Raw genomic sequence first — 27,923 nt, 5'->3', positions numbered from 1 at the left:
CTCTTTAATTAGCCAGTTTGAATACACTGTTTATATATTTGCAAAAATCATGACTTGATATACCAAATTGCAAAATCAGCATGCCTGTAGTTATAAGGACAATGTTTTTAAGTCTATACCTCAAAGTAGCAATATATTTACCAAATATACAGTTTCACAGAAATAGCTTCGCTTCATTTACACAAATTTTTTAACGTAGAACCATGTAAATAATGTTGAGGTTCTGGCCAGGCCAGAGCCAATGAGAATGGCCTACTTTTGGAGTACGATTTTTCCCACTCCTCACTTCATTACCTACCAACCAGGTGCCCCTAGATGGGCCACGCCTAATTTGCATAAAGAAGCTGATTGTAGCTGCTAAGCTCGATCTAACACAAAAACCAAGATGTCTTGTTAGACACCACCCAGAGGGATAGATCTGTTAAAAGAACAGAAAGGAAACCAAGGAAACAAAAATCAAGATGAATATCAAATGCCTTCCAGAGGTGTCACTAGGCATTGAACTTCCCAAGAATATAGCAATCACCAGTAAAGAAACATGTATACAGTAAACTATGATATTAAAAACAACATAATTTTATAAAAAATAAAATAGACAAAGTTATTTTTACCTCAATTTCATGCAACAAATGAAAAGCTGTGTTTTATATAATCTTTGGTCAACTCAATAATATTTTAATAAACCAGAGTACATGGCTACCTAAGAAATAACTATCGCGTCTTAAAAAATAACTTCCAATAAAAAGTATTTTTATAATATCACTTTAAAGTAATTTTTATAGCATAATTTCAAAATAAAATATAAAATGTCATAGTTGGAAATAAGTGAATTACATTCGGTCAAGAAGGAAAGCAAAATATATACTTAAAATATTTTGTTTTAACATTCACGTTAATTTCATTTTTTTGTAACTGCCCTAAATTTGAGTTAATGTCTAAAATAGTTTTACATATTTCATGTACAACTATCTTTCGTTATCATACTAATGTTAAAAAAACTAAAGCCTTAAGGCTTAACAGGAAAAAATATAAAGAAAGATAATACAAGCATTAGCTCAAAATCTATAGCACTCTGTAATACCATTTCTCAATGTAGATGAAAATATCACTTCTATCATATCTTCATATTAAAATAAAATTTTAATATGTCATTATCAATAGCAGGAACATATAAAACTGGCTTGAGAGTATTCTGTATTAATTCTCCACCTTTAACTTCTTGGTTATGGCAATTTATGTAATAGTCAAATGAGATTAATTCAGATTTCTAATCATTCTCTTTCATGTACTATATTCTAGCAATTTTTAAAAAAATTATTCCAAGATTTTTCATGATGATTTAGGAAGCAGAGAAAAGTATCATAGATCATCAAATGACCATAGTTTGAGAGTTAAAAAAAGAAATGGTGTTAAAATAAAATATAAAATACTCTAATAGCCAATTTTCTAATAAGCATATTTTCAAGTTTAAAAATAGCAACATTTGATTTCCTACTGAGGCACTAGCCTGAGCACTATACCAGTCAAAAAATAACACAGTATGTAACTATGATATGTCACTAGATTTTCCCATTATCTGGAATTAACCATAATTACTGTACTAATTGTTACATTAAAAAAAAAAACAGAAAACTTATGTAACAGCTATTTCCTTACTTCAGTGGCTTGAAATAAGACAGTTTTCAGTAGACATTGCTCCTTTTTCCCACATCTATAAGTCTAAAAGAGCCACACGCATCCTACAAGATTTACCAGTTATTCAATATACACAAATAAAAGGATTGTCTAGTTCGTTCCTAGCTATATATTAAAGCTTTAAGTTTCTGTGTATTATTCTGTAGCATTCTCTCAAATTCTCAAATTTTAGCCTTCTTCTCAACGAGTTGGTAACACTTACCAGAGTGGGTCCTGAGGTGTCCTGTGAGGGCATCCCTTCTTCTACAGGCATAGCTACAGAAAGGACATTTGAACGGCTTCTCTCCAGAGTGTAACTTTATGTGTCTCAGAAGGTTGCCCTTCTGAGTAAAAGAAGCTCCACACTGGTTACAGTGGAAGGGACGTTCACCTGTGGAAGGGTAAAGAGGTGAGACAGTTCAGAGAGGTTATGTGCAAGTGGCTGATTCACCATACACTGTAAACTAGAGCCAGTTCTCTGTGCTGAGGATATCCATTCCCTCCTGAGTCTTCCTAAACCTTTATCTTCCTAGAATTTGATCTGCTAATACAAAGTCTCAGACTTTAGATCAAGTGTCATTTCCCCTCTTCATATAAATTTTCGGGATTCCTGTCATTGATTCAAAAGAATAACAATGACAGGACTGACAACTGGTTGAACAACTAGGGGCTATTAGTTTACTGACTTTACATATAATATTTCAGTCCTCATAATGACATTGCAAATCAGGTATCTATAATTTCAGTTTACAAATGAAGAAAATGAAGTTAAAGTATCAAAGCGTGTGATTATAGTCACAGAGCTAATAAGTTCTTGAGCTGATAACTGAATCTTGCTCAGTTTGGCACCTTGCTCTCTTTACTGTACCATGCTCTCTTAAAAATCACATAAATTTTGAGTAGAAAAGGAGCTTTAGTCTCTCATTTAGCTGATGATATTCTTATCAGGGAACTGAAAAGTTCAGTAAACAAACCAGGTTCAATGCTCATTACAACAAAATATCCAAATATAGCTCAGGTCTCTCAATTCTCCTAGTCACTAACAGTAAAACCTTTGGCAAAATTTCCTTATATAACCATGGAAAATTCAAGAAAATAATTCTTTCAGGCATTTCCTGTCTATTCTCTTTTTTTTGTTGTAAAAAGACCATTTGTTTGAAAGGAATCTTTTCTCCTATTGCTATAAAACTGTTTAAGCCATAATTATCAGTTCAGTCTCTTGTCATTAACTGGCTATGACCAATGTCATCAAACAAAACCATGTCGTTGATGAAGCAGTAAAATGGCAAGTGTATTAAAGTGATACCATTAATCAAACCATGAAAAAAATACTACTGTAAGTTTGTCTATCTCTAAAAATAGACATGATATGTATTACAAATTAATATATAAACAGTATAAATATTTTAAAACTCAAAGTTTAGAACAAAAATAAAATTAAAAAATAATCCCCTTTTGGTTGAACTGGACCACTTCTGTACTTGAGGTTGGATGATAATAATTTTAATAGTTTAAAACATTTTTTTTTGAACAGAATCATCATGTTTTATATCTTTAACTGAAGCAGTAATAATATTGAATTATAAAATCTCAATATTTTGGGGGGACCTTTAATATAACAAAAATTCAGTGATTCTTTTTATTATAGAAAGGTAGGAAGCATAAAAAAGAAAACCGTGGTCCCTTTCTATCAGCTGCCACTGCACATCCTATCATATAGATTTGTAACCTCTAAAGAAACTGAAAAGTAGATACATCAGGTATGTAGTACTTGCTCATTTTGGAACGTACCGAGACAAGACACATACCAAAAAAGTGTAATCTGTGTATGCGCAGTAATGGTCAAGGTTTTTTTCGTAAGAAATCTGTAGATCTTATGAGCTAAGTTTACAAAAAGTCCTATACTGATGGGTAGGTTGAAAAAAATTATCCATCATGCAAAGTTACCTTAAATTTTAGCTTAACTAACTTTTTTGATTCATTTGGTAAAACTGACAAATTAAATCAACACTAAGTACAGCTTAAAAGAGAAATACTTTACCTAAAACCTCTCATATGAAGTCTTACAAAATAGTTGACATTTTAAAATAAATCTAATTTTGGTAAACCTTTTTCATTTTACACATACACACATTCACACATACACACATGCACACAAATCCAAAATTTAATTCTTTGACATTTTTTCAGTGGGATAGCAGTCTATAACTTTTTAAAACCAGGATTTTCTATGACCCACATCTGCTATGGAATTAGTAATAAAAAAGACAGGAGACACTTTCTTCATGAAATTAACTTTTTAGAGAGTATGAAAATAGAAATGTAAATTATAAATTTAACTCCAAATATTTTGCTTTTCAAATCTGTCTATGCAGGGTTTCCCAGGCAAGTAATAAAATAGTATGCAATAACTTTATAATGAATTAAACTAGGGTGGTGAACAAAAACATTTGAAATCATGTTTGCCTCTGAAAAGTACTCCAGTAGCATATTAATTATATTTTCTTTAAGCCTCCTACAATTCAAATATTTTAAAATCTCTAATTTAGAGAGCTATACTCATCATTCTAAATAATGCTAATCTAAAAAAGAAAATATGTAAGGACAAGTCTTTTAGAAATAATTTTAAAAATCATCTTGTTGAGTTTTATGAGATTAATGACAGGGTAATTTAGTTTTTACATTTACAAAATATTCCAGATAACTTCAAATATTTTTTAAGAACTGCTACTGAATGGATATAATCATCCTTAAAAGAGTAGGAGAAATGAAAATGGGTCTAGGTATATCAGGAAATATTGCTGTGTTGCTGAGTGTATAAGTCCTAGAATGGAGGCATTTGCTATGTTCCCAAGGCTACGGGAAGTAAAGAAAGAGGCATGATGAAGGTGAAAGGTCATGCTCCCATTCTGGATAAGAAAGAAGAGGCAATGTTAATAATTTACTTTAATTTCAATCAGATAAATCTTTGAGATGTACTGATTGGCTTTATATGAATTAAATCTTGATTTTTTAATTCTTGGATACTAATTCTTCGGTTTTACTCATTTTGGGCTGATTATGCTTAACTACTCTTAATGTCTTGATTACATAATGATAATTATTTCAACAATTCTAGTTTTTTTGCGTGTGTTCCACACTAAATCTAGTTGGAATTACAGTGAAAATTCTCAATGACATCACTGCGAGAGACAAGGATGAAAAACAGAGTTTAACTTATGGGACTATTTTTTTTTTTTTAGTATACATTGTTATATTCCTAGGATAATCCAAACAGAAGAGTCGTATCTTAATCTGTTTAATAATAAATCAAAAATAAGTGGCTTGACTAATTATTTTCTAAAACACCATCCCTGTAAAATGTGAGCAATCCTTTCAATAAATGTTTTGGCATTTTCCTGGCCTAGCATTATAAAAATATGTGTAAAATGATCTGATAATTAAGTAAAATGTTCAGTCAACAACCTATATTGCCTATGTAATTTGAAACAACACATCTCAATTATTTCTTTTTTATAATTTGTATTTTCTTTAATAAACAGACTGTATCAACTGGTCCTTTTCTAGCAGTTTTAACTTTATTTGAAAAAAAATTAATCATGTTCTTCTCGAGATGTAAATAGAGCAAATCTCAGGAAAATCCCACAGATTTTCTAAACATATTAGTGATATTACAGAGTAATCCAATTCAAAAACTCCAAGTAGACTACTGTATCTGGGAAAACTGATCCTCCTGTGGATAGGCACAAAAGTCTGGATTCACAACTCTCAATCCAGGAAAACATTAAGATGCAGCCATGCTAGCCTTAATGTTCATTCTCATTGTTTTTGTTTTGTTTTGTTTTTTTAATCAATCTACTAATCTTCTCAAGGACCATTTACTTATTCACTGGATGAAGTTATCTATTATTCTTACGGAATAATTAAATTCTATTTCAATATTTTATAGACTTTCATAAACACGTATTTCTAGATCTGTCTTTAAATTGAAATGCAAGTGTATATGCATCAACTTGCTTTGGTGAATCAAAGACAGAAGGTGTTCCTGGATGGAACCACCACCTATGAATATGAAAAAACCCAAGCGCCTCTAGAGAGGGCCTTAGAGCAAAAGAATGGATCCACAAAGCTGCAATGTACAAAATATTGTACTGAAAACTTGAAGTTACAAAGATGAGAGTACTCTTCCCCAAAAAGGGGCAATGTTAAGGATGATCTCTATTTATAATGTTTGTATCAATTCATGTTTATGCTTGAATTGACTTACTACCCCCCTACTCTACTCTACCTGTATTCCCAGTGAAGAATGTCTGGAGTATCCGATGACAATATTACCTGATTACCTACTAAACTTGCAATATCAAAGAAATAACACTAAGCCATTAATAAAACACTGGAATTGGCTCTTTAGTAGAGTATGAAAGAGAAAGAAGTGAATTAAACCTGATACTCTGTCATTTTAATGAATTGGGTGGTTGTGTATCCTTTTTCACTATCAATTCTATATTACATATTCTATGAGCTAAAAAAGGAAACAGGTTTCCCAATGGCTTTATAAGGATTTAAGACAGTGCCTTTTATACTAACTAAAAATAACTGGTGAGACAATTAGATGATTTTTGAATCAAGACAATTCAACTCTACTACAGTAGTAAATAGTAAATGGACAGTAGAGTAGGTATGTAATTATTACTGTGTTTACAAACTAACAATCCTTATGAAAATCACTTCAGATAGTAAAACATTAGCCTAAATTATCAAGAGAGCATACTCAGGTTCTTTGAATTTTCTTACTTTTCAGACCATAAAAGGTTTATTAGAAGTCTTACAAAAATTGATTGTAGTATACTTTTTGGCCTTAAAGAGAACATTGTATATAATTGAACTGAAAAGTCTTTAGACTAATTTTTTTTTAGTTTGTATGTTGCTAGATGGGAGAAGTTAGACATGTGATTGAGTGTTATCTTCCTCAATATATTCACTATGAGATAATGAATACATCATAATTTTATGGAACTCTTCTTTTAGAACTGTAGTTAGAATTATTTCATGAGTATAGAAGAAAAGTAGACTCCTTATTTTATTTAATACTTTTCCTTTTTTATCAAATATGGTATCCATACTTGATTTTTTACTTTTCCATGAGACATTTTTATAATTAAAGCAAAAAATAAAAAAAAAGGATTTGCACTAGTAATACAAATATTACTCTAAAATTTTAAAATAAACACATTTTTAAAATATGTTATTTAAAAAGAAATTTCAAAACAAAACAAAAACTAAAAATGACTGTATGGTTAGAATAAGGGTATAAGCTCTAAAGTTGATGATTTTGACTAAAATAACACTGATTTTAATATATAACTTATCACTATAATGTTTTAAGTTGTCAGCCTTATAGTAATACCTCATCAAAAAATGTAGGTATATTGATATACCAAGCACAGTATATTTGCACAAGACCACTCTGAGTATCACAAAACCTTGATTCTAGTCTCACATGCCCTTAACTTAATAAGGGATATGGATAAATCACTTGACTATTTTGGGCTTCAGTTTCTTCATGTGTAAGTGAGAAGTCTGGATGAAAAAACACTTCAATGTACCTTGTATCTCTCATGTTTAAGCACTGACTTATTATTGATCATTTAGAAATCAATCTTTTAAATCAATTTTTTACTATAATTAATCTCTTTTCCAAAGAGTATTATATTTTAAAACTCTGAATGTATTAGTTATTAGTACCTTGCATTATTGTTAAAGTGATCATTATCTTTAAATCAATTTTCATATAAACTTGAAACTTTTTTTAAGAGTCAACAATCTGCCACAATCACATTTCTGTCTCCAACCCCCCATGCTCCCAATGACTTGGAGAGATTTAAATAAGGCCTTGTCCTTTGGCTATTTTTTTTTTTACATTACTCAAATGTTTAAAAGTACATAATAAATAAAACTGAGGTCTCTTTCCTTGCCCTATTTCACAATTACAGATTCCTACCTGCATACCCACCACCCTCTGTAATATCTCACACTACAAACTTCCTTGCCAGGAAGTTGGTAAAATTATCGAACTAGGGAAAATAAGTATCTGCGTACTACAGAGACATGTAGTAGGCAGAAAGTGACTGGAAATTGTATTCCAATAAGTGAACTAGATAAGGTGAAAATGATCCACCCCTATATAAATGCATGAGTACCATTTTATAGTATAAACTCTTAGCTAGCAAACTGCATTACCTGCCCATGGGTATGGTAAAATATGTATAGAAATACAAAAAGATTAAGTTACACAATGAAATTCTCCTATACCTTTTGAACCCTTATCATATTATTGCTATATTAAGAACTGTGGAAACTGAATCCCAAACTTCTTTTCTGATATGCTATTCAGATTTGAAGGCTGGAAGTCAAGACCCAGGCTACTCTCTGCTTTTCAGCAATCCAATACTAGCAGAATTCTGAAAAGGTAGTTTCACCATTGCCACCCCTGAATAAAAAGGAAAGAGAATAGATGTCAGGTAATATCAACATCAGTTGTCACAGGCAGTCATCAGGTTATTCTTTCAGCTGCTTACCAGTATGACTCCTTTTATGTACCATAAGCACATTGGGCCCAATGCAAACCATGCCACAGACGTCACATTTCAGTTTACCATTCGGAAGCCGGATTCCTCCCTCGCCTTGAAGGTCCTGGACTTTCCTGTTGTCAGCCACCTCGCTGCTCTCAATTAGGGGTTCTTCTAGGCTGCTACCCTCATCATGGCCCCTGATCTCGTCTTCTCGGCTCAGGGGTTTCCTGTCACACTCTTCATCACTCTGCATTTCTAGCTTTACTGAATTTGCTGTAATTTAAAAAAGATGACATTTTAAATGCATGTTACATGTTGTCACTTACATCTCTCTTCTACCCACTATCATTCTATTAACACAGTCAGGAATGCTGTATTAAGTCGAATACAGCCAGTCACCAGTGCAACACTAACATATACTCTATGATATCTTAGTGAAGCTTTGGCATGAAAGTGGAGATGGCTCAGGAAAGCTCTAGGTAAACAGACTGACACTTTATTTCTGCACACATTTATTTCTTTAACCCACTTATATCCTTTTAAAGCAAGTCTCTAAATAATTCTTATATTGGCTTTCGAGTCTGTCACCAAGGCTCCTGAGACTGAGGTAGGACTACGGAAAAGATAAGATTAGATACTGCTTAATCCACTGAGCCATACCTCTTCTTAATTTAACAGTCATTACACACACAAACACACACACACACACACACACACACACTCTTGGCAGAGTACTTGTGTAAACCTGCTTCTGAACTGAGCAAGAGAAACAACTCGAGATCTTAATCCAGCAAATGTCTTAGACATTTGAAGCTATGCCGTCAAAGCAAATATCCTAAAATCAGACTAAACACATACATTCAGTTAAGAGCTGTATAAATGTAGGGCAGAGTACACAGACCTCACATGCTCTTAAGCTATTCTGTTTTTTTTTTTTTTCCTATGTGAAAAAAGTTCTCCATGGAACATATTAGTCTGCAAATCAAAGTATTCCACCTTTAAAATGTACACACAAAAAGCAGTGAATGACAGGAATGGCGTATCGTGCGTGCATGCACTTGTGACTGTAAAGAAATTTAATGCCTTCTGTTTGCTGTTTTTGGATCATCCCACAGAAAAGTTGGAATTTTGTTAGCACAGCCCTCATTCTGGATTGCTGACAGAGTCTTTTCACAAAGCAGAAGCAAGTCTTAAATGAATACCAGTTTTTTCCTGAATATTTCTTAAGAAATCATATCAAAGTTACTGAGCAAAACAGATTATTTGGTATTACTTGAACAGAGGAAATATTTTCATATAAAGGAAGTTCTTTTTACTGTAATTGTTTTCTTAGAGAAACCACACATTCTGTGACTTGTCATTAGTACTATGACAGTTAGTTCTATCAAAATGGCTCTTCCCCTGTTGCCTCCTTGGAACTCCCCTATCAGCCAGAGGCAGGGTGGTACAATGAGATCATTGGATTTAGAAAGAACATCATTCTGGTGCTTACTGGTTTAGACGTTTACTAGCAGTAAAATCGTCAACTAATTATTTAACCTCTGAGTCTTATGTCTTTGATTTGCAAAGTGGAGATGAATTCAGAATACATAATAAAGTTGGAGCAGAAGAGTTTTGCAATTAAGAGTGAGGATCCTGTAACTGCACTGCCTAGATTTGAATGCTAGCCATGGCACTGAGAACAAGCAGCGTCACCTTCTGCAAGTTACTTAGGTTCTCTATACACTCTATTAAAATGGTACTCACTTCCTAGGGCTGATGAGAGCACTGAATCAGTAAATAGAGAAAATGGGTTTAGCTATTATTTTTCTCTGGACATACAGTGCTCTTTTCTATAAGGTTTTTGTGGAGACCAATTAACTTATAGTATGTAAACTACTCTGAGATCTAAAAGGGATATATAGCCTTCCAGGCTCCATCTCTTTTACCCTATTTAGAAATCAGTACTGCTTTACTGATTTTTGGACAAGTTGGGACAATATTTTACCCATCTTAATATCCCCAACGAAGTCAAGAAATTTGTGGCAGTAAGGTATTTTAAGAATTTTCTTTCTTTCAACTTGTTTTATCTGTTTAAAGAATCCATGAACATAGTAAAAAATTAATTGACTTGAAGGATAAAAAATAAAAAAAATCCTTTTCAACCTAAAGTTAGCCATCCCTCAGTTCTGGTCTCAAATGCAACCATTATCTCATTTTCTAAATCAATTTTCAGTATTTACATGTACGTGTGTACACATGGTCATTTTACACAAATGAGACTGTATGATTCACCTGATTTTAACTTTGCTTTGTTCATTTAACAATACCTGTTTAATATTTTCCACATTAGTACACAGAAACCTGCATTGTTATTTTTAATACGTGCACAAATTCCATTTTACGAATGTACTGTAATTTAGTCATCCAGGTTCTATCAAGATATTTAACATTTCTTATTTGTTGCTATTACAGACATTGTGTATCATAGCATAGAACTGTCAATCTAATAGATAATAATTGGTATCTTACTCTAGTTTTTAATCTGCATTTTTTAAACTACAAGTTATGCTGTGCATCTGTTTCTATGTTTAAAGTTTTTTTTTTTTTTTTTGGCAAACTACCAAAGGTTTTTTTGCCCATTTTTCTAGATTGTTAGTCTTTTCTCACTGAATTTAAATGCTTGTATACTAAGGAATTTAGCCCTATGCTTGATATGTTTTGAAAATATTTTGGTTCACTTTTTTACTCAAGGGTATTTTTTGGCATGCATGCTTATTATACATTTTGAATTTTTTTATTCTGTATCTTGCTTCGACGGTTTTTTCCTTACTCCAAAAATATTCTTCCATAATATTTTTCTTCTGGGAAGTTTTTTCTAATCAAGATAAAATACTATTTGGTTACCACATGTAATCTGATATTTCACTCATAATTGTCATTTAAAGAAAAAATTAAGAAAACAAATGAAAAGTATGACTTTATGTAGCATTACTTCATATACCAACCTATGGGCAAATTGCCTCATACATTTATTTTAAGTAATGTACTAAAGATAACAAATTTTACAGCAATGCGATCATTTATATCTCTGAACTAGACAGCATCAGGTAAGGTATATTTAATAAATAAAAAGTCGACCAGTATTCCATTTCAGGAACTGAAGAAATATATGTCTAAAGGAGTAGTTTTTGAGTCAAACTATGGGCCTCTTAAATTTCTAAATAGCACAGAATTATGAGAATTTGACTTGATGTTAAATTATCATATTTTCCATAGTGAAAATACTATAATATGAACATCAAAATATCAAACATGGGTAAAAATGTCATTTGAAAAACAGATATTACCATTATACTTATAACTTTCTATCCACAGAATATACTTGAAATTAATATCAAAAAATATATATTTGCTAGAACTGAAATAGAAAAAAAGTAAATTATAATAATCTTTAACAATATTATATCCTAAGGAACTATACATTTATCAAGTATGAGTGTATACACTATAGCTGTACTAATACAGTAAATCAATAAACTGCAACATATTTTAATACATACACATCAGAGATTAAATTTTGCATATATATGGTGGACTATGCACAAACAAAATCCCATCCTAATTAGTTTTTAACCCATCTCACTAATATTATGTTGAAATTCTAGGGTCAAAAACAATGTAGTCTTTAAATTTTAACTGTAAAATAGAAAAATATTTTCCCTACTCAAAGAATATAAAAGAAATTCTCCTACAGTTTATTTTCACTATTTAAGATGTTTTTAATTAATGTAGAGGACCTAATATTTTAACTCAACGATTAAATTCAAGTGCTTAGTAAATTTAAGTATACTCTAAATTACAATTTATATAACAAAAGCTGTATTATAATTACTTGTAGTTATACTATATAAAGCTATTATAACTATTATTCACTATATAATAACTGTGTACATTAGTTATCAAATCTTTGAAATTATATTATCTCTTCTTTATATAGTATTTCTTTTATAATTTGGAAACAGGAAGACATTTTCATAAACAGGCTAATTTCTATAATGATGAGAACTAGTTAGTGTGAGTGACATGAAATCTTGTTATTACAAATCTCAACACTAAGATTTATTTTTTAAGCTTGTTTGCAATATATGAAATGAAAAATATAAAATTCAGGAATATCTATGGGAATTTACAAACATTATTACATACTGACAAGCAATAACAGCTTAATAAAAACTATATTCTGTCAGAAAAAATTATTAGCAGTGAAAAGGGGATATGAAATAAGATTTTAATAAATTGACTGATTTGTTCTCTACAGTATGTAGATATTTGAATATTTTCAATGAATAAAATAAAGATGTTTAAGATAGGTGTCTTTTTTCTTAGGTTAAAGGAGATGTGTTTTATAGTTTAAAACAAAGAAAAGTCACACTTCCCAGGATTAATGATCAAGAAAAAGTTGTATTGACTTTTTTTAGTAGACTCAGAGATTTATAAACACATGGAAAGGATAATAATAGTTAATAGAAAAAACTTTTATGATTAACATAGAAAAAGCTTTAAATATGTTTCAGGATATAAAGTTCAACATACGTATTCACGCAAAAAAATTGCTTCATAGTGAAAATATGTTTATGAATGAAAGGTTTCTCCCCCTTTTTTCATGCTTTAAATTATATTCTTATTATCATATACCTTACAGATGCTAATAAAAACATGTAGTTTAATCACTTCTGTTTACAAATGATCACAGCAACACTATAAAGTAGAGACTTAGGAGATCTTACTATAGGTTACTCTCAAGCCAAACAATTTTCAATTTCAAAGTTTCTTTGAAATTACACTCAAAGACTTCATACTTATAATAGTTTCAAAAAACATAATACTGAACGGATAAAGATATACCAGACTTGTTTTTAATTCACTTATAGGGGATTAAATAAAGCGATAAGGAAATAAGGATATTTACACAGGCAAACAGATAGAGATCACTATAAAAAAGGGGGGGGGGGTGACCAAATGGGGAAATATTGTGTTATTTTGTGAGGTTGTTAAAAACAATTGTTTTAAATTTGGTCTATATCATAATGAGCATTGTCTTTACCACTACTATACTTTGAAAATAAAAAGAGAATTCAAAACCCCAATGTAAACCATTTGAAAATGAAATGGAAAATAAAATGTACCATGTATAGACCTCATATTTGAATTCATGCACCTCAACCAAAGAACCAAAACTGAATTCCCTCAATAAATACTGGCCCGTTCCATGATTTTTAAAGTACCTGCTATTTGCCTAATACTTTGCTATAAATGATTATGAAGTTTTAGACAAAAAAACTAAAGAATGTTGAATAAGAAATTCATGTTAACAGGATAATATATACTCGGAAAAAGGTCATAAACAAACTCAAGAATAAGAGTTCAGGAAATGTTTTACTAACATATATAATTTGGTTACATAATAAATTTACTGACCTGAACAGTACATAAATGTAAAGAGGCCTTTCCTTAGAAATTGGGCATTTACAACTCTTTACTCCCTACCTCATCAAGTCATCTACCAATGCAATACAGCAATGATTTTGCAATGTCTGGAAAATGATGTCTTCAAATGATGAAATTATTAATTTTTAAGATTTGGGAGGAAAGATTAGTTTTCTATATTCATGATAAAATATAGTCAGTTATTTATGAAGTTATCAAATTAAAAGAATAAATTCTAGCCTCATCCTTAGAATATAGTTTTCACAGGTAACCCCATTACTTTTCAATGTCGAGTTTTAGAAATACCATAATAACAAGATCCTAAAATATCATTATTAAAATGTTTTTAATATTTAAACTTTCTGTATCTTAAACCTTTATTATTATTATTACTTGATTCTACTAATCCACAGATTATTCAAGTTTCCTAGTCAAGAAAATAATGCAAAAGTATTATGATTTATTTGCTCTATTTGAAAGGATGCAATATTTGTTGATCTTATGAAGTATAAAATAGGCTTTCTAGATTAATCACCATCAAATTACTGATTTATTTCTGTTTAATTTCCAAAATATATCTTTCAATTTTTAAGTTTTAAAGCAAGCAAATACTACAGGAGTTAAAGAAATGTTCGTATCACAGTGCTGAATAAAAGATAGCTAAAATGTCATTCTTTAGTTACTACATTGGGGGAAAAAACCTTTCAGGATGATATGTAAGTGGACTTTTATATGCTTGGTTTCTTTTGTGTGAGAATTCAAGAGGTCACTTAAGGGTTGTTGTTACTTGCAAGCATCAATTTCTCCTAGTTTATGAAAGACACTTGAAATTGCGTTATGCACACTAATTGATCAATATGTCTACCTAATAATTTGTTGAAGTTGCTTCTGAGCTAATATAACTTTCTCTCATTTAAACTTTCAAAACAGAAACACCAAACATGATTAAATCCATGTTAACAGCCCAGCAGCTGTTTAAATAATGTGTTAGAAAAACAAATTGCCTTCAAAACTCTGATGTAAAACACAATTATTTACTAGGAATTTACCAACAGTCTAAACAGTTAAAGTAAAATCATCACAACAAAAATTATTTAAGTTATTTACAATTTTTAAAAATTTTCTCAAAAATATCACATAACATAAAACCTGTTTCTTTCAACTGCGAATAAATAAATGGGTAAGCCTTGCCAAACTGCTCCCTCACATCCTTAAAGTATTTTCGTTTCATAAACGGTTGGACAAGTCCAGACACTGGTGTCACTGAACTGCAGGTGAGCCATTTGCGGGCAGCGTTCTATATCTGTACGTTGTAGCACTTCATTTTTTTCCCTCTCCACCCTCTTCGCTCTCTAATATAGTTAATATTATGTATTTTTAAAACTCTTTAGAGGAACTAGATCAAGACAGTGCTGATTGCTGAAATATTGTTATTATTCTGAGAATAGTGTAGTAGAAAGTTACCCTGCACCTGAAGGCAGGAAACTGGGGTCTTTACCTCTCCACCTACCACCTGCATCATCCGAAATATAAAAAATAACATTTGATGTTCCTAAAAACATCAGGCTGGATAAAATTGTGTCTTTACACTAAAGATTTATAAACCTCTTAATAATAATAGAAAAATAGCAACTTATAATTTTTATAACTAAAAAAAAAATACATATTCTGTCTCATTTGATAAACAATAGTGAATTGTAGGTAGAGCAGCCATAGATAAAGGGAGGCATGGGCGTTAAGTGACTTTCCCAAGGATACAAAGTAAATATGAAACTGATAATAACTCAAGATCTTCTGTCCCTTATCCTAGCCATCTTTCTATGACATGATACCGGCTCTCCAATTAAACAAGTAACTAATATTGGTATTGAAGATAAATATAAGTCATGGGCAAAGAGATCCCTCAAATGCTATAAAACTATTTCCATCAGTTGAAAAGGATACCAGGAATTCAAGTCCACAATGGCCTGATAAGATTTAAGTTTCCATAAACTGAACTATTAAATTAATACTATTAAGTCTTAGATACTTGTGCCCACTCAAAAGAACTGACTCTTAATTTGAAAATCTGCTTTAGTCTTAAGACAAAGGTAGGTCTATATGGTACAACTAGTTCCTGAAGAATCTGTCAGTTTTAAAAACATCTGATCCTCTACCCATCCCCCACTATTTCTATATTCATTGTCATGTTATGACTTATCAGTGATAGATAAAGACAGCCATTGGAGGAATAAATCAATATTAATAATTTTAATCCTTAAACCAACAGTTTAGGGAGGATGGCATTTTAAAATTTCCTTTGTGGTCAAGTTTGACGGTCTTACGTCTATTGTTGTAAAGATAAGTCATACTTATGAGCAGCTTGTGTAGCATTTCATTTACACTTAAAGAGATGTTCACAATAAAATACAAAAAAAAGTGTCCTCTCGATCTCTTAAATAAAAAAAGTTAAAACAAAGTAGGGCAAGCCATCTGACTCCCTGACGATCTCCCACAATATACGACACCTTACATAGCATACCCGGCAGCAAATCACACAACTTTAATGACCAGCACAGTGGCACCATTGTAGCCTAAGGATGAAGTTTCTATTTTTTGGCAGACAACTACTTCATGAGAAAAGCACAACGAGGAGAAAACAAGCCTAGTTTAAATAGAAATGCCATAGGCAAACAACAGTCTATCCCTTTTTCCATCCTTTAAATGAATGATGTCGTTTGCTAAGTCTTAAAGGTTCAATACCTGCCACGTCTTGTATATCCAACTCTTTTTTTGCACCTTCATGGGCAACAAGGAACTTCTTTAAGGTTCCTCATGACCTCTTTCCTGGAACAATTTTGACAGCTTTCTAATTGGTCCTTTTCTTCAGTCTTTAGCCACATTCCACGCCCCGATTCATCCTATATTCAGTTGTTAAATTAATCTTCCTAAAGCAAAGCTCATGGTACTCCTCTAAACGTCTTCAATGACTGCCCTCTATCTACAAATTACATACAAAGGTATTGGTGTGGAATTTAAGGACATGCCCAGCACAGCTCCATCATATCCCTTAGCCCTATGTCCTATCCATCCCTTATTCATAATTTTTCCAGTCACTTTCTAGTCCTTCTTCCTGGAATTCATCCCATACTCTCTACTTAGCTTTTTTTTTTTTTTTCCTGGCTTTTATTATTTTCTGGAGTCCTTTTCCAATTTCTATCAATATTAGCATACTATTCAAGGCTCACTTATCTGCTACCTTTTTTTCATGAAGTGTTCTCTGAGCACAAATCACATTCCAGTGATTTCATTAGTGTATTTGTCTCAACTCTACACTCCCTATAATGCACAGTCCTTCTCTCTACAGTGTAAGATCCCTGAAAGGGTATGCTGTCTTTATTTAGTCTCAAAACCATCTTACCCTTACATATTCTAGGTACCCAATATGATGTTTGTTGCTGACTTACCTATCATACTTCTCTTTTTAAGTTATGGAGACCATGTATAAATTAAACACAGGTGACAAATAAATGTAACAATACAGAGTGAGGTTTTAAACATAAAAAATCACCAACATAACATTAAAGGACTACTGTATGACAGGAAAGACTTTTAAGGTACATTATATGTGTTGCCTGACATATTCCTGACAGAAATTTTGTGAGCTATGTAACATTACTCTCATTTTACAGATGAGAAAATTAAAGGTCAGAGTTGGTGACACCAGTCACATGTCTAAAGCACACATCTACTCAGAGCCAGATCCGAGACTGGAACCCTGAACTAATTGATGACTAAACTCTTGCTATTTTCCCTTTGTCACAAAAAGAAAAAAAAAAAGTAATTGCTAATTACTAATGAAAAAAAATAGATCAGTATGTTAAAGAAAAATAACTCTGAATCAAAGTGTGCCATTTGACTTTTTTTTTTTTTTTTTTAAACTACATGTCTAATACAGGTGTAGCAGTTTGCCAGCTTTGAGTAAAGAGAAATTTGTCTGAGAGCCTGTTTGGAAGAAGACCAGCTTATACTGCCAGGTTTTCTCTAAGCATGCATTTTATTTCATATAAGAGCAATCTACTTTGAACCGGTGTTTGGCAACCATCTGCTTAATATAACTGTGGGAGGTTTGTGAAGCTAATTATATTGTGAAATTATCTCTTTAATAAGGGAGTATAAAATTTTTAACCAAACTTCTGTAAGAAGTAAAATCATTACTATAAAATGCAGCTGAATGGGCATATTCCCAAAGGAACCCACACTTTGGGTGGCAGGAGGTCAGTAAGGACGCTTTAACCAGGTCAGAAGGCAGTGCTGCCGGCATGCCAAAGAAAAAGAGATAAGAAACGGAGCAGGGTTTCTATTACGGAGCGAACACAACAGAGGGAGGAACCAAAGCTGGCGAAGCATTTCAGCATCTTTACTGAGTCTCTAAGCTAAAGTCTCTAAGCTAAAGACACGAGAATCCAACAGCTTTCAATACCCTGTGTTCAAACCTGGCAACTCTGGTTGTCGATCTGGAACCCACATACTAACGTTACGTCTACCTTTCCCTGGTGTTCTTCTATAAATACTTCACTAATTGTGTGAAATAGCCAACATTTGGCCCCAGGATGCAGGACTCGGCAGTTAAAAATATATAACCAATAAAATGTACCAAAGCAGCAACAAAGGATAGACACTTATAGTGGTGACTAAGTAAAATTCATCTGGACAACCACCCAGCAAAATTTAACAGATCAGTACCAGATATTTATTTTCTACAAGGCAGCAACATTTTTTTAAAATAATGCTCATACCTACCTTCCTACCCCTGATGAAAAGACACTTTATACAGTCATATAGGTACATATATTAAAAGATAAAAAATAATTACAAAGCAACTAATGTGAATAATAGACAAAGTGCATTAGAATACCTGTGTTTAAGTTTGTTACGTGTGACGATTAGGAAGTCACCTAATATTGCCATGCTTCTTACTATGTAAAGTGAGGATAATATTCTTTACATAAAAATCATAAGACTGAGAAAGCATTCAGTCACTTAGAGCAGGTAGCATAGCTCACGGTTAAGAATAAGGGATCTAGATTCGGTGCCTTGATGTTTAAAGCCAGGTTCTTTAATTTATTAGCCACATGACCTTATGAAACCTCTCTAAGCTTCATTTTTCTCATCTATAACATAAAGATAATGATAATATCTGCCTCCCAGGGCTGTTCTGAGTATTAAACACAATTGTATATATAATACTCTTGAGCTATTTCACTTCTCATTAATAGATCTACCACATGAAATCATATCATAAAATGTAGAACATCAACTATTACTGTACTCTATGTCTACTACAGTGAAGAACAGGGATAATATAGAAGGCTTCATGAAGGAAGTGGCATTTAATATGATACTTACAGATTGGATATGTTTTATACAATAAATAAATAAAGATGGCACTCAGGATTGGAGGCAAGCTTGAAAAAGAAAAAAGGCATGATACACATTGGTTTTGAGTGACACTATTTCTTCTGGAACATGTGGATTCAACACATAAGTAAACAGAAAATATTCTAAAATCTAAGAGAGTCTAAAATAAAGACATAAAAAAAAATTAATGGTTGCAGGGTGGTAATTTCAAAGACAAGTGCTGTCAATTGATTAACAGACTTGTGTTTCAACAAACAATATGAAGGAGGTAACTCCTTAGAATTTCTTCACTCTCTATTCAAAATTACTCACTGAACAGCTGCTCTGTACCAGGTACCACAAGACAAATAAGATGCCTGCTTTCATGGCACTTGTGAAATTTATGCATATGCATATATTTACACATCTACATCTGATCATATCTATACGTTGCTCTTACATATGAATAACTATGTACAGTAAAATATTATACTGTCATGGGAAATATGAAGACTTGAAGCCCTCCTGCCAGAATATGCTACTGCTATTAAAATCTGTGCAAAATGTAGAGCATAATCAACACTCTCATAAGATCACTATTTCGAAAAGTTACCTTCTTCTGAATTGTTTCTTTAAGCATATTATCTATCTGTGAACTGAAGTTTTGGTTATTCAATGAGCTGTCTGTCTCCATTTCTGGAAACCCTTGAGACAGCTTTCTAAAGCTCATAACTAAAGTATATGAAATTGTCTTGAGAGATCACATAGTTCTATGTATCACAGGAAACAAATTAAAAGGGGACACAAATATCCAAAGAAAAGTTATTATGATCAGTTTTAAAATAATTCCTTTTTCATTTAAAAAATACTTTAAAATACTTCATGTTTTCTGATCAGAAGTAGATTAAATTATACAAACTAAGTTTTATTTCTCCTTCTATTGTTATGATTTAGTAGTGCTGATATTACATCTCCATTACCTATGAGAGGGGTTAAGTTACTTTCTAAGAGCCTTAGGTCCCTTATCTGTGAAATGGGGATAAGATAATTCTATTTATTTGTGCAGGTAAAAAAAGTAAAAACCTGCCTGTCTAAGGCTAAAGTTCTTGAGATCTCTTCAGTCTGTGACATATAAGATTCCAGGATGGATTCAGACTATGCTTGAAATCTTAGGTAAAAATATTTTGTGTAACTGGCAATATTAGCTACTTAGTATTTCAATAGGAATTTCTTTATATCAAAAATCATTGCCAAGATGGATGTCAATGAGTTTATCCTCTTAAGTCTTCTAAGAGTTTTATGATTTCAGGTTTTAAGTCTTTAGTCCATTTTGAGTTGACTTTTGTGTATGGTGTTAAAGATAGGGTTCCAGTTTCATTCTTGTGCATGTGGCTGTCCAGTTTTCCCAACACTATTTACTGAAGAGACTGTCCTTTCTCTATGTATATTCTTGGCTCCTTTGTCATAAATTAATTGGCCACGTACACCTGGGCTTGTTTCTGGGCTCTCCATTCTGTTCTAGTCATCCATGTGTCTGTTTTTATGCCAGCACCATACTGTTTTGATTCTTGAGCTTAGTAACCCAGTTTGAAATCACAAAGAGTGATGTCTCCAGCCTTGTTCTTGTTCCTCAAAGACCGACTTGGCTGTTTGGGGTCTTTTATGGGTCTATACAAATTTTAGGATTGATTTTTTCTATTCCTGTGAAAAATGCCATTAGAGTTTTGATAGAGACTACACTGAATCTGAAGAATGCTTTCGATAGTATGAATATATAGACAATATTAATTCTTCCAGTCCATGAGTACAGAATATCTTTTCATTTGTGTTTTCTTCAATTTCTTTAATCAATGTATTACAGTTTTTAGTGTAAAGATCCTTCACTTTCTTGTTAAATTTACCCCTAAGTATTTTATTCTTTTTGATGCAATCATAAATGGGAGTTCTATTTATTTCTATTTCTGATAGTTCACTGATTTTTGCATATTGATTTTATACCCTATAAATTTACTGAATTAGTTGATTAGTTCTGTTTGGTGTTTTTAGGGTTTTGTACATATCATATCACGTCACTTCCAAATAGAGACAGTTTTGCGTCTTCTTTTTTGTTTTAAAAGGCTTTCTTTTTTGTGCACAAGAGCCAAGACATGGAAACAAACTAAGGTGAACACCAACGAATAAATGGATAAAGATGGGATGTGTGTATGTTTATATGTCTATAATACACATATATGTACACACATATACATACACACATCCATTCATATATAAATACATACAATGAAATATTATTTAGCCATGAGAAAGGAGAAAATCCTGCTGTTTGTAACAACATGGATGGACCTTGAGAGAATCACACTAAGGAAAATAAGCCAGAAAGAAATACTACCTGGTATCACTTATATGTGGAATCTAAAAACAGTCAAACCATAGAAATAGAGGAGAAAAGTATGTTGTCAGGGGCTGGGAGGTGGAAAAAACAAAGAGAGGATGGTAAAAGTGTACAAGTTTTCAAGTATAAAATGCATAAAGTCTGAGGATCTAATGTATAACATATAATTGATAATACTGCATTATAAAATTAAAATTTGCTAAGAGTATAGAACTTGTCCTTACAAACAAACAAACAAATAAATAAATAAATAAACGTGAGGTGATGGATATGTTAATTAACTAGGTGGAAGGAATCCTTTCAGGATGTATACATATCGCAAATCATCATAATCTACATTTTAAATACATGACAATTTCAATAAAACTGGAAAAATTCAGGAAGCATTTAAAAATGAATAAATTTCTTTATACAAAATCTGTTCCTAGATTTAAGGTTCAGATAAAGATGTATATTTATATCATATATTTTAAACCTCCGGCCTAAAAAAAATAGCATTCCTAAATCTGTATCTTCGTGTATTTCTGAAAGTCACAGGTAAAAGTACGTTTACATGTGAATGTACATTTATATAAATATGTAGTCCTTGCACTGGAAACCTGGCTGTTCTGTGTGCAGGATGTTCTTTATCAAGCAATAAATGTTAGCTGCTTAAGCAGAAGATAGTGCCATGTGATTAATGTGCCATCCCCATGTGTTTCCTTCAGTTGAATATTGGCCGGCATCCAGGAGGGGAAGAAAAAGCAAAACAAACACAACATACTCAAAACTTAAAAAAAGAGTGCTACAACCTTCACGAAAAGCTTTATAAAGTCTTAGACTCAAACAATGTCATGAAGACTCTTGAATTTTTCCTTTTTTCTACTTTGGCCCTGTATGGATGTGAACCCTGCCATTACGTGTGGTTTGTGTCTGTTTGCAAGTTTCCTCCCCATCTGGGACTAAGAGGCTAAGAACTGCAGGTTTCCAGGGAGGGAGAATGCTGTTATAGTAGAGATTGCCCCAGCTCTTCATGTGGATTTTGCCGAGCCCAGTGATACCAGCTACCTCGCTGCTGTGAAAATCGACCACCAGGTTTTGTACTTTAAGTTACTGAAAATATACAAGTTGTAAATTTCATAAGCCTAGAAGCTTTCTTTGCTTGAAGACCATAAACACATGAACCAATAAACATCATTTTACTTCTTTTCCACCTTCAAAATTAATTTAATTGTTACAGGGGCAGAGAAATGTCCAAACCTAGTTTTTGTCACATTCACCTCACGAAGCTCACTGTCCTCTTCCACATTGCTAGGAGGTTGCCTCTTTTCACGACAGCACATGCTCACTAAAAGCACCTCATCCTGTGGAAGCTGTCAGCAATTACTGCAATGAACTTCAAATCTTTTTCTCTAACCACTGTAGTATTCTAGAAATAATGACACAACCTCTCCCTGCTTTAAAATGTCAAGTTGACCACTCAGAAATTCAAGCTAGGTTTCTCCAGAAAGGCTTGAGTGATAAGACATTTTATGAGCCTTCCATTTTATCTCCTGTTTTATTACTATGCAGCCTAACACCTTCTCAGAGTAGCAACACCTTCTGGGACAAGCTGAAACTAAAACAAACCACAAGAGCTGCCACCTAAACAAAATTAATACTATGTGCCTGGCAAGAGTTAGCTATATATACATATTTTTTTTTTCATCTGATACTACCATTTGAATTAACTTTATTTTATCCCTCGTAGTGCTATTCGTAAGTAGTTTAAACTTGTTGCATGACTAATTTACCTAATAGAAAGGTAGTCTTACTTTAATTGTGAAATAATATTTTTTTAAACAGATGTCTAGTACATTCTATTATTTTCACACATTTCATATTTAAATTTATTTTCAAATGTCTGGTTCAACTTTTATGCTATGAGAGAAAAAAAAATTACCTCTCCAAAATTTGAACATTAAAATCATAGACACCAAAATTAGATTTATAAGGTGAATAAGAATGCAATAAAATCTGAATATAGTTTTTCAGATAATATATAGAGTATATGACTTATAATTTTAACTATGCTCAATACTGGCAAAGAGGGGGGCATTATTATTTTTTTTAAAGTAAGGTTTAAATTGCATATCTTAACCATACAAAGGAAAAACAAATTAAGGCCTAGAGACCTAATAAGTAGATTTTAACAGATGGAAAACTTAGTTTCTTTCTTCAGATATTAAAATTCTTGTTACTGCTTACATCTAACATATAGTGGAAAGGTGCTGGGTTGTACTCCAAGATCAGGGAACTCACTGACTTTCCTGATGCCATCTTCACATCATCCCTTTCCCATAAAAACAGACAAATAAAAAAGCGAATCTACTTGTAGATTGAATACATATTTATAGAGCACAATGCTGAGTGATGGGTACCAGGGTGAACAAGAGAAGTATGACATGTAGTCTGGTGGGAGACAGAGATGATCCCAATAATGTAGGTAGTTCTTCGCAAGGAATAGTGTGCCAAGGGGACACAGGTATCAGGAACAAAACGTATGGAGTTTGAGGGGAGGAAAAAGAAAAAGACAGGAGAGCCAATGACAGTGTCCAGGCCTTTCAAAATAGAACCACTGAAAAAGAAAGACGCTGAGAATCTTAACGGTTAAATCCAGTGCCAATGGGGCCTTAGCGATTCATTCATTACGTGGGCCAACTTGAATGGCCAGCAGTGGAAGGAGCGGATGAAAAGACAGGGAGAAGTACTAACGTTTAGTGAAGGCCCATTTTGCCATTTAATTCTCAAACAACTTTTCTTTATCATAATGCTGAATAATATGCCATGCCTCTGAACCAGCCATGTATCCTAAAAATGCGTATCACTGGTTACAGAGAAGCAAATGGGAGGAAAAAACAGATTTCCACAAATAAGGGAATTCAAATTTCATTTTCTATCGATGGTACCACCTTAAGACATTCATATTTTACTAGGTACTAAGCAAGTTTTTATTAGCAACTGACCTCAGGATGGTACAGAATAAAGATATACTACACTAAGCAAAAACAAAAAACAACAACAACAACAAAAAACTCATTCACTCAGTAATATGCAAACAAATGAAATGCAATGTAATAAAGACAGAAGCACAAAGAAAAGGAACTGAATGAAATGAATAAGTCCCCAAACTGAACTTCTATGCCTGCTTTTAAGGTGGCTAAAGTGTGAGTGTTCATTCATACTACAAATATGTCTGGGGCACACCTTTTGTACCAGATGTACAAGCACTAAAGATACAGTGACAATCAAATCGAACATAGTCTTTGCTTTTGTATTCTACTTATATCAAGTGGAGACAAGGGGAGAAAGCAATCCTGAAAAAGTTTGCTTTTGTGTGAGGTGGAGGTAGTATAAAGGTGAAGACTTTGGAACAAGAAAGGCTCAGAGCAATTCACTAAAATTCCTGGAACTAAGGACTTATAGTCCTACCACATACATATACCTTTATCAGAAATAACTCTGTCTCATTACTGTTTTACTGTTGTGAATTTGTTTTAGTATGTAAACAACAAGGTAGTATTTACTGTTGAAGATCTATCAACATGACATGTAAGTATCTGCTGGCAGTTTTTCACTAATAATTCCTACACTGTCTCTACAATTTTATAACCAAATTATCTAATTGCCTTTTTTTCACCATGAAGGTAGACCCACAATGTGACCAGACCCCCCAAAACTAAAATAAAACATACACACGAAATTGAAAGACAACCTAAAAAGAAACCTCTTCAATCCATTATATTCACCATCATTACATATAAGATCACTCTGACAAATAACAGAACATTTGGTCAAAAAGTAATAGCTTGTTTAAAATTTCTACAGGCCAGTAATAGTTGCAAGCTTTCACTATGCTGCCATGTTATCAGTATTAATGAAATTCACTTGTCAGTTCCATTTTGAAACATGAATTCTTCCCTTGCATGACAAGGGTAAAATTAAAATCTCTGCTCTTTTCCTAATCAAATCAACTAATGACAAAAAAAAAAAAAAAAAAAGAAGAAGAAAAAGGGAGTAATTCAGAAACTTATGTCACTAATTGGTCAAAAAAAGATTAGTTTTCAGATTCCTTTGCTTTGCTTTTTTCTGTTACTATAGGTGAGCTCTTCAACTATTATGTCAGCTGCTGCTCTTTGTTCTTAAACTCACTCTGTCCCCAGCAAGTATATTGAGTAAAACTAGCCAAAATATGTACTGGTAATCAATGACAGGGAATAATGCAGTAGATAGTCTAGAATTTATTTCTACCCCACCTGTAGGTTTTATTTCATTATCACTCACGGTTATTGAACCTGACCTGTTGTGGAATATGTCACCAAGCAGGTAATTCTGAAATAGGGAAGGCACAGATGCCTGTTTACATAGCTTGACTTTAATTATGAACTTCTATAAGCCATAGTGAATGTCAACACTCTTGAAAATAAGCCTAGTAAGAGAAGGGGTCATATTTCTTTATTTTTATCCCCATTCATAGAGTACCTTTTCAAGCCCTGTTTGTTAGGCACACTATACTTTATATATTTTCTAGTGTTCTTAAGTTTTTTGCTGAAAATTGTTAAACATAGCAACCTAGTAAAAATTAAGTATGGCCTAGAACATGGTGCGAAAATTCAACTCAAATGACACATGAACCTGTTTAAGTGTAAGGTAACTAAAACCTATTCAGTTAGACCCTGAATTTATGTTCTATATGTTTTATTCTACTTAATCATGTTCTATATTCTCAACTGATGTCCAATCAACATTTCACTTATTCATTCATTTAATAATGCATACATTTAACAAATGTTAACAGACTTATCATCCAGTACAAGTACAGTTTTGTCCTGGTGCAAGAAGGCCAAAGGTCTAAATGACTGGTTATAAATAATGTCCTTAAAATTTTTTAAATCTACTTAAACAATAACATGTCATAAGTCCATGCTCTTCATGATTTGGGAGAAGAGGGAAATTAGAACTTTTTTTTCCATTCCTTGAGAAACGTCATAAATAAAGGTTAATAAAGTAAACTAATGTAGTTAATGTGATCCTAGGAAATGATATACAATAAACCAACCACAGAGATAGAAGATGCCTAGATTCTATACTGCTTGCTAGTAAAAATGAGGGTAAACATTATGTATCTCAGTTTCCCAATGAGCAAATGGACATAAACTAACTCCATATTTAGAAAAACTTTACAGATGTCAAGCAGAAAACATGTCCCGGAAAGTATTATACAAAGGTTTTTTCATAATCATAAAAATGTTGCATAGTTTTGAGAGAGAATTATTCGATGCTTGACAGGCAATTGATAGAGAGCATGCTACATACTTAAAGGATGTACCTCTTATACCACAAGAAAAGCAGCAGAAAATCAACTTACTCTTTTACCTTTCCAAAATGAAAAGCTCATATTAAACATATAACATTCAAATAAGGGAAGTGAAAACCACATTAGCTTCCAACGAAGCAGAGGTCTGTACAAACTTATAAATAACATATAAACTAAAGAAATTCAGACTGATATAAACCGTCTCTAAACAAAATCTAGAGGTTGAGAAAAAGTGAATTTCAATTTCACTTATTAATTCCTGGGGTTCTGAAACTTGTACCTATTTAACCCAATTTCTATAACCATATTTCCCATCTTTTTAATGTACATATTTTAACATCCTCTGAAACTAAACAAAATAACAATATTTTTCATTATTTTGTAGCAAATGTCCAGAGCATTGATCTAAATATGAGACCAATTATGATATAGTAAAATAGCAAAAAGTTAAGAAAAAAAGGACTTTGACAAGACAGATCTATCACTAACTAAAAATGTGAACATACACTATTTATTTCTCATGATTTCTTTACTTGTAACCCAATATAAAACTAAATACAATGAAATATAATTATTCTGACATGTTTGTAAGTATAATAAACAAATATTTATGTAAGCCTAATTTACTCAGGGCAGAGAGACGGGCATGGGTCCTGATGATAAAACAGCAGTTTGTTTTCTTAAAACTAACTTTTAGTGATTTCAGTGATTTCGGATTTGATTATATGTATACTTTTCCAGGAAGCAATTCTAAAGTGGCAAATTCATTGTTTCTCAGCCATTTACCATACTGATATCTTATAATTAACATGATTTAGACAGTCTCACATAAACAGAAATACTGAAGTCTATACTGCCTTATTTTGTTTAGTTAAGGTTTTATTTTGTTTTGGCTTAATATGGCCTTATCAGCATTTTAACATATGTTTCATTCTCATTAACCTTAAATATAAAATAGTAAATCTTACTAGGAAAAGTTCTCTAAAAGTTATGCCATGAATTAATGAAATAATCAATTGGAACATGTCTATGCGTATATGTCCATCAGCAAATGATCATTTGAACACTTAAAATTATCATATCAGCAGAATTATTATAAATG

The 27,923-nt window shown here is 32.3% G+C and overlaps 1 protein-coding gene across 21 annotated transcripts in view; it reads right to left on the bottom strand.

The window, feature by feature from the left end:
- The window catches only part of IKZF2 (IKAROS family zinc finger 2), a 147,114-nt gene that overhangs the window by 50,734 nt on the left and 68,457 nt on the right, over positions 1-27,923 (bottom strand). For 17 of the 21 annotated variants that reach the window (XM_036237523.1, XM_036237526.1, XM_036237522.1 and 14 more), the window contains 2 exons: positions 8,253-8,519; positions 1,898-2,065 (listed from right to left, as the gene is read on the bottom strand). In XM_036237523.1, coding sequence (XP_036093416.1) covers positions 1,898-2,065; positions 8,253-8,519 — 435 coding nt within the window. The remainder of the gene's footprint in view (positions 1-1,897; positions 2,066-8,252; positions 8,520-27,923) is intronic. The other 4 variants (XM_036237531.1, XM_036237528.1, XM_036237535.1 and 1 more) reach the window with 1 other exon arrangement.

Source organism: Rousettus aegyptiacus, unplaced genomic scaffold (genome assembly GCF_014176215.1).
Source record: "Rousettus aegyptiacus isolate mRouAeg1 unplaced genomic scaffold, mRouAeg1.p scaffold_m13_p_2, whole genome shotgun sequence".
Lineage (NCBI taxonomy): Eukaryota > Metazoa > Chordata > Mammalia > Chiroptera > Pteropodidae > Rousettus > Rousettus aegyptiacus.
The sequence above is the reverse complement of the archived record's forward strand: the minus strand, read 5'-3'. Positions and strand labels throughout refer to the sequence as shown.